This window comes from Agrilus planipennis, unplaced genomic scaffold, assembly GCF_000699045.2.
Source record: "Agrilus planipennis isolate EAB-ADULT unplaced genomic scaffold, Apla_2.0 scaffold57, whole genome shotgun sequence".
NCBI lineage: Eukaryota > Metazoa > Arthropoda > Insecta > Coleoptera > Buprestidae > Agrilus > Agrilus planipennis.
In genome coordinates this window covers 140,852-149,332 of record NW_020438879.1, presented here as the reverse complement: position 1 = coordinate 149,332, position 8,481 = coordinate 140,852, and the positions used below count along the sequence as shown (strand labels likewise).

Genomic DNA, 8,481 nt, shown 5'->3' with positions numbered 1-8,481 from the left:
ATAATATTTCATATTAAACTAACTCACTTCTAAAAGATATCTAAATTATATGTATGTTTAATCATAGTATATTCAGTATATAGTTACATTAGTTCGACGGATCGTTAACCTTGTAGGTCGGTTGGTCGTGGTTGTTGTTGTCACCTCTCGTAGTTTAGTGGTCAGAACATTGGTGCGTAAAGCCAAAGGTCCCGGGTTCGATTCCCGGCGGGGGTGTGACAACAGCAACAATTTTTCCCTCATTAACTTGAGGTAGTTTGTAGTAGGTAAATAAAAAATCGAAAAAATGATTTCAAAATAATAATGGTCGAATCGTGCCGATCCAAAGGTCATTAACTAGTTAAATCGAATTAAAAAGCATAGGAGCAATAAAAATACATGGACAAAGGAAAAACAACTTTGTTTTACGTATAGTGTTGCGATGTTCCTTGGGAATTCAAAAATTCGGAAAATTGCTTTTCATTACTCATATTGTCAATGTCGCAAAACGAATATTTGTTAATCAAAACTTTTTAGAACCGCTGAAAATTATAACAAAATTGCATACTAAAACAGTAATTCGACTTCAATACTTGAAATGTTTCAGTATCTATTTACTTATTTATTTTGCTCTATACAAATTTCGCATTATTAGAGCATCTTTAGAAGCTCAACAATTTAAACATTAGTTATCTAGTTTATTTCGATCTTAGATTAATGGAAAATTTCGATTATACCAACTAGTCCTTTTTTATATAAGTATAGCCCGAGATAAAAATGTTCAGTCTCTCAGAGTTTCTGAAAGCGAGACTCGAATCTCCGTCTCTCATCGAGTCTCTCTGGTGTCGCTGAGAGAGACTGTCGAGAGACTGTCAAAAAACTGTTTAACGTCTTTGAACGAGAGACTCGAGTCGCTCGCAGTCTCTGAACGAGAGACTCGAATCTCTCAATAAGTGGTGTCTCTATAGACATGGTTAAAACTTTCGACATATTTCAGAGATCCCAGTCTTTCTACGAGAGACTCGAGTTTTATTCATTCAGTCTCTCTGTGAGAGACTCGAACCTCTGAATTAACAATTTTATCGTTTGAGTTTCTCACACAGAGACTGCGAGAGATCCTTAAAAACACCTAGGCAATAACTGAGAGACTGTGAATGACTGTGAGAGACGTTCTCAGAGACGCTGGAAGACTCTGAGAGACTGAAATTTTTTGTCTAGGGAATAAGCGGAATAAATAAATAAATGAGCTATTTAAATTAACTATCATAATTGATTAGTAAAATATTCTTAGAGAAATAATTACTTGATGATGCTGCATTTTCTGGATCAGACTGACCACAAACATTTTATTTTTAAACTAACAGAGGACGTGTCTACAAGTGATTTCGGTCTTTATATGCATATGCCTTTAAGTCCTCAATAGCATGGAACTCCCTAAGAATAAGTCCGACTATTATATGAAATATGTTCCTATTGGTTGTTTCTGTTCTCTGTTATGTTTTTACAGTAATAATATTATCTTCGCTAGTCGGCCATGTAATTGTTGGAAGCTCTTTGAATATCGGAAAAGAAACTAAGAGCCTAATCCATTCCTAATTTAAATTAAGATAAATAGGTTAGGTTTGGCCAACTACATATCATGGAAACTTCCATGAGAAATGAGAGTACATGCACGTTTTGGAAAACATTAATGTTACGAGACATTATTAACATTTACTAAAATTTCGTTAGAGCATACATCCGTACAGATTTCATGAAATTCCAAATTATTCGTTCCTGAGTACCTAATTCAGAAATGATTTCTTTTTGTTAGAAGTGGCTTGACCCTGCGCTGTTCTTTGTTGCTTTTAGTTTTTTGTTTACAATTCTCTGTTATTTAATTTTTATTTTGAGTTCTGCAAATATTAATTCGTTTGATAAAAATATTTTGCATGAATAATAAATGATTCAGATTTTTGGTTTTTCCTTGTAGTACATAAGAAAGTGCCTTAAAAAATATGAACGTAAAAGAAAATTTTTACCCAATAAGCACTTATTGTACTGATTCCGATTTATTGAAATCGTATGTATAACATGAATTTGTGGTTATTTATATATCTGTTGGCAAGCCGTAATACTTCATAAATTGGATTATTTTTCCGCGAAAAAAGAGATCGTTATAGAAGAGCCGTCCGATTGCTTTCGTGTTCGGAAAATTGATCGCGGCCAACTTCGAAACGATCACGCAACTCACGAAACGTAAATGTCTAGCAATAAATAACACGAAGGCCTTTAATAAACGGCCATTTAGACACAAGAACACCATGACAGATAAGCTTTCAAGGTACCCATATTTTAAATAATCGCAATTATAAGAACATCTCCAGTATTAAGACATTACATACTGTATGTCATAAATCAGCCTTTACACTTAATGGTTAATTACAGAAAATTGTATTTGCGTTTCATTAAAATTTTAGCTCTGTATGGAAGCACGTTTTTTATTAGAAGTACCTACCCATTGGATTAAACATAAGCACATGAAACACGACGTAACATTAAAGGTCGATTCTCACTATACATTCCGTTTCCATTCCACATTCAGGCCGTAAAATCTTTCCCTAAATTATTGTATCTTTGGTAAATTGACCCTAAGAATACATGTGCCGACGACGCAGCGTCTGGATACCTACCTTCCATTCCATATATACCAACATTCAAACGAAACGTACTTTTAACGTAAAATAATTGATATGCAATAAAAATAGAAACACATGCTATATCAGTTCATTTTTAGTATTAAATTTATAAAATCTAACCCAAATTTAGTCTAACAATTGTTACAATCCTTAAAGCTCTTGTTAATAATAAAATTAGTGATGATTGATGATCTTGCAGAATTTTGGCAGGCTGAAGTTGTACTTCGTGTTATAACAGGTCTTATCGGCAGTTTTAGTTGGCATTTACAACAATTAGTACTTTTTTTCAATGGTTTCAACCGTCTTGACGAAAATCCGTTTGCAAAAAGTTACAGATTGATTGACCTTTTGAACGAGGTTTAATGATTGGTTTGGTATGTAAGTGAGGGTGACATTTAATGGAATGTCCTATAGAATTAATCATAACATTAGGAACTAGCCACAAAATCACACAAGCTTTTTCACATGTGTAATAAATCGATAAGTTCATTGATCAATATTTATTACCTTCCATATACGTATAGTAAATCCAAAGACGTCTTTTGCGTCTATTTGCAAATTCATAAAGAATAATAGCTTCAATCATTAAATTTTCCTCACATACAGGGTGTCCCACAGTTTATTAATCATGCCATAGCGCATGGAAGTAAAAATGATAGAGAGAGATGAAACAATAGTCAGGCAGTAAGTTTTCAAAGCAAACTACCACCATCTGGGGAAAACTGCCCCTGTATAACTACCCTCAATTTTAATTTTTCAATGGTACCCCTACTATCGGTTTGTAGAAACAAGAACACCATGCGATGCGGAATTCAATGGTAACTAACGCAGTTTATTACAATCATCTAACTAAGAATACAGAGATATGAAAGTGTAATATTTCACTATGTAGGCTTTACAGAAAATATGCAAACTGGGCGTTATTAACCGTATTAGTACAGGCCTCATATCGTAGAATCAATTCTCGAATGGACTGTTCCTTCCACTATACCTGGACTATTGACATTCTGTAACATGTCATGTTACATACCGTTGAATTCTGCATCGCATGATGGTTTCATGTCTGCAAACAGATGGTGGTTGTTCATGCGTTTTGAAAGCTTACTGCCTGACAATTAAAATAGTTTTTGGTTCATCTTTCTATCATTTTTATATTCTGCGTTACGCTTGCACAAGAAATTGTGGTGCAAGATACGAGGTGCGTATTCTTATCTAAAGTTGGGTTTTGGGGTTGTCAAAGACTCCACGTAAAACCCTTTTTGTTCTTTAGGCGTATTATTCATATTATTTCTAGGTAAATATTCCTAAGGGTGAATTAAAATTGTGTGTTGTTTTAGATTTCAATCGTTTAATCTCAAACGTGAACGAATAATTACCGACAATATAAAAATTAAGCGGTTTATTTTTGACATGCCGTATGGTGATATGATTGATAAAGCATCACAACACGTGTTAACACGAACGTCAGAGCTTATTTAATCCGAATTCGACTTTTAATCCGATTCTATACACACGCAAGGAAAGTAAGGTCATGAAACGATAATGCGTATAAAGGTACTATTTTTAAACTAATTTTAAATCGAATTAGATGTATATTGAACGGAGATAGTATAATTAATTTTATCAAACGTTTTCGTTTTGATTGAGTAGGTAGTAGATGATTTTCCCATGAACAGCCGCTAGGCATCTTTCCTTTTTAGAGAATATGTACATATATGTAGAAAATCCACAGCTACTTCAGAGCTTTTAGAGGAAGTTATTAATATCATTTTTCCAATAAAATAAAGTAGATCAAATTTTCAATAAAAAAACTAAATATGTTAATTGGTATATAAACGATCGCAACCAAATGTTCTACGACACTTTAGATTGATTCTATATTGACTGCCTTATTATCAATGAACTACTTCAAATAAATAGAGGGCAAGCTGAGTTTTTTATGTTTAATTCTGTTTTTAGTATCTATTTTAGTATATTAAGTACGAGGCATCCGTTTATAACACTGTATTATGTACAAAGATAATCGCAAATACGTAAATTATTGCAATACAATATTGAATAAGATCTACGAGGTCTGTTCAAAAAGTAGCGCCAATTTTGAATTTTCGCGGGAACATTCGATTTTCGATTTTTTTGTGGCGTTATGATGGTATTCATCTCTCATATCGACGAGTTCAGCCATGTTGAATGGTCAGTTAATTTTTTTGCATGCACGTGTTTTGGCTCGTCTTCCATTTTTGCCTATTTCAAAAAATGCATCAAAGAATCTGTATCAAATTTAGTGTGAAAAATAAAATTCCGAATCTTGATTATGGCATATAGTGAAGCTATGTTGGACCGAAGCAACGTTTATCGGTGGTATAAAATGTTCTCAGAGGGTCGAGAAGATGTGAACGACGAAGAGCGTGCCGGTTGTTCGAGCACGTCAATAACAGGCGAAAACATTCATGAAGTGAAGAAAATAGTATTAGTCAATCGAAGAATCACTGTTAGAGAAGTTGCTAAGGACCTAAACATATCGATTGGCTCTTGCTATTCAATTTTTACTAATGATCTAGCAATGAGTTGCGAAATTCGTACCAAAATTGCTCAATTTCGACCAAAAACAGCATCGCATTGACTTGCTAAGGAGCTGTTGAGCACGTCAACAACAGGCGGAAACATTGATGAAGTGAAGAAAATAGTATTGGTCAATCGTAGAATCACCGTTAGAGAAGTTGCTAAGGACCTAAACATATCGATTGACTCTTGCCATTCGATTTTTACTAATGATCTGGGAATGAGTTGCGAAATTTGTACCAAAATTGGTCAATTTCGACCAAAAACAACTTCGCATTGACATTGCTAAGGAGCTGTTGGACTGCGACGATACAAATTTGCTCCAGAGGGTCATAACTGGTGACGGATCGTGGGTTTTATAGTTATGACGTAAAACCAAAGCTTAATCATCCCAAAGGAAGCTACCGCACGAGCCAAGACTGAAGAGAAACCAAGTTTACAGTTTATTTCAATTACAGGGTCGTGGTGCATCATGAGTCCTTGCCACAGGGTAGAACGGTCAATATGGAATATTACCTGCAAATTATGCGCAATTTGCGCGAAGCAATCCGCCAGAAACGTCCGGATTTGTGGAAGAACAAAAATTGGCTTTCGCACCATGATAACGCCCCTGATCACACAACGTTGCTTGTGCGAGAATTTTTGGCCAAAAGCAACACACTAAAAATGCCGCAGTCGCCGTATTCCCCAGATTTGGCCCCTGTGACTTTTTCTTTTTCCCGAAACTGAAGGACTTCGCTACATTACGGCTGAGGAAATAAAGGCGGCATCGAAGGAGGAGCTGAACAAGATCACAAAAAAATATTTTTTGAAGTGCTTCGAGGATTGGAGAAAAACTTGGCACTAGTGTGTAATATCTGGTGAGCATTACTTTGAAGGGGACAAAATAGATATTCATCAATAAATAAATAATTTTTGAAAAAACAGAAAATTCGCGATACTTTTTGAACAGACTTCGTACATACCTTTTTCATGCATCCCACGAAGTTGCTATTGACTCTTGTTCCAGGAAGCGCCCTCGTATCTTCGCTTCCTCCAAGAAAAATTCTCGTCGACGATAAAACCTTGAATTTCCCTGCAATGTGGGAGTGGTCCGCATAAGCGCCGTCAACCACTGCAGAGAGCTGAAACAACGGAGAAAAATTGAGAAATACGAAGAGAGAACACGCTGATCTAATACAAATTTACTCCGCGAAACAGGAGGCATCTGTAGAGGATAACGATGAAGAAGATAAAGGAACTACCACGAATATTTATTCAAGTATACGATAAAATTCGAGATCTATTTCTGTATTGTATAATGAAAATATTGCAAATCGGTTTTAATCATATCTGTTAGATTTGATCTTTAGCCTTAAGAAGTCATACAATTAAATTAATAATACCTACAGGGATTTTAGTCGGTAGATCCGAGAATACCTTCCTCGGGAATCCGATACTACCCAGTCGTGCGAACAGCTTCGTGTTTTTTTAACCCTGCGTACTGAAGGAGCTGATTTGTCTTAGCCTGTTTTTTAATTATGAGCCTCCTTCCACCCATTATAGTAGAACCTATGGTTTGGCTCCTTAAATCATCGAAATCTACTCTTGGTTCTATAAGGGGTCCGTCAAGGTTCAAGTCCCGAAATGAGATAATAAAATATTTATTATCCATTTTTTCTATCAATACTTCAGCATTACATTAGAATTACTATTTAATGTTTGATTTTGCGGAGAAATAAGAAGGATTTTGTTTCTATTGCACCATTTGAATAGGTGCAACAGAAATTTTGGTTACGCATCCTTTTTAATGCACGATTACGTTTACNCAAAGTTGAGTCTTTGAGCTTTATAAAACTCTAAGACAAAGTATGATTATCTTTACAACAAGACTAGTTACAGCCATTTAAAAATTAGTAAATTTTGAAATTTGAGAAAATAGCTTGCAATTACTTTTTTTTGCATAATCCTCAAAATTTTTACTCAAACTATTAGTAAGTATTGTATTTTTATGTATTACAAATTTCAAAAATGGATAATTAATATAAACTAATATGGAACAAAATTATAATCCATGATTACTTGTAATCATACGATTAATTAATTTATCTTATTGTTATCATGTGTGCTGCCTTTTAATGTGAATGGACCACATTGATGTGTTCTTTTTTCCAAATAATTAAAGTACTTTTAACCCTTAACTCCAATATTGTTTTAATTAAAAAACTAATTACAAAATAGGGAAAGAACGATCAACATAGTATGCTTTATTTAAACTTATGTGGTTATTTACATTTACATTGTTTTCCTTCCCCATTCTTCATGTGTCACCTACAGTTACAATACAATCCCTATACCAGATCTATAACAACAAAACAAAAAGGAATTCTATAATGACATCCAAAACAAAACAATTCCTACCTACACTTGGATGTGAAAAATGATTGAAGGCCAAAGAGAGTAGTAACGTCTTTATTGAGTTGTGGAACCTACAGTTGGATATTTATTTATTATGGATATTAATTAAAAAAACAATCCATTTACATATAGGTACGTCAATTTCTCAAAGGTAATAAATTACCTGTGCAAGGACGTTTCTGTATTTTTCTCTTGTATAATTTTTACACCTTCTTCTAAAACAGGTCTTAACGTTTCATTTTCTTTTTCACGTATCCTACACTATCCAGTGTTCGCTTTCATTACATTCATTTCGATCCTAAATCTCCCTATTACCGCTACATCCTTTTCTTCCTTTAAATATTCGGGCAATAAATCCCCTTGTTACTTCTTCCACAGAATTTCTTCCAACTCTTTCATGTATTTCGACTTCTGCATACTCTTTAAGTGTTCCCCTCCTCTTATTTCCTAACTGATTTTCTTTAACCATAATTCCTAAATTCATTCTTTCTCTTCTGCACTCCTGTAGTTATTTCTGATTTATTATTATCTGAGGCTTTTTTTTTCTCTCGACTCTTGTTCATTAAACATACTTTTTCATACAGTACCTGCACAAAAGTTTTGTTAAATCATGAATAGTAGTGCGAGTCGAAAACAAGTGTTAAAGCCTTTAATATGTCTTCAAATATGAATAAACATCTCGTTGATATTTTCAGTAGTAAATGGTACCAATAACAGCACATTTGAGCAATGCAATTGTATTGGATAGAATGGTCAATTTTTCCGTGCAGTACTGTACGGTTTATACGCTCCTCAGCGGTTAAGAGTTTGGTCGAGAGTTGTCTCCTTCCTTTTCTGGCCTAGTGCTGTTCTTTTCTACTTTGCGCCG

At 34.4% G+C, this 8,481-nt stretch overlaps 1 protein-coding gene across 1 annotated transcript in view; it reads right to left on the bottom strand.

Moving 5' to 3' along the window:
• The window catches only part of LOC108740461 (neurexin-3-like), a 117,919-nt gene that overhangs the window by 5,464 nt on the left and 103,974 nt on the right, over window positions 1–8,481 (bottom strand). The window contains exon 7 of the mRNA XM_018474789.1: window positions 6,182–6,340. Coding sequence (XP_018330291.1) covers window positions 6,182–6,340 — 159 coding nt within the window. The remainder of the gene's footprint in view (window positions 1–6,181; window positions 6,341–8,481) is intronic.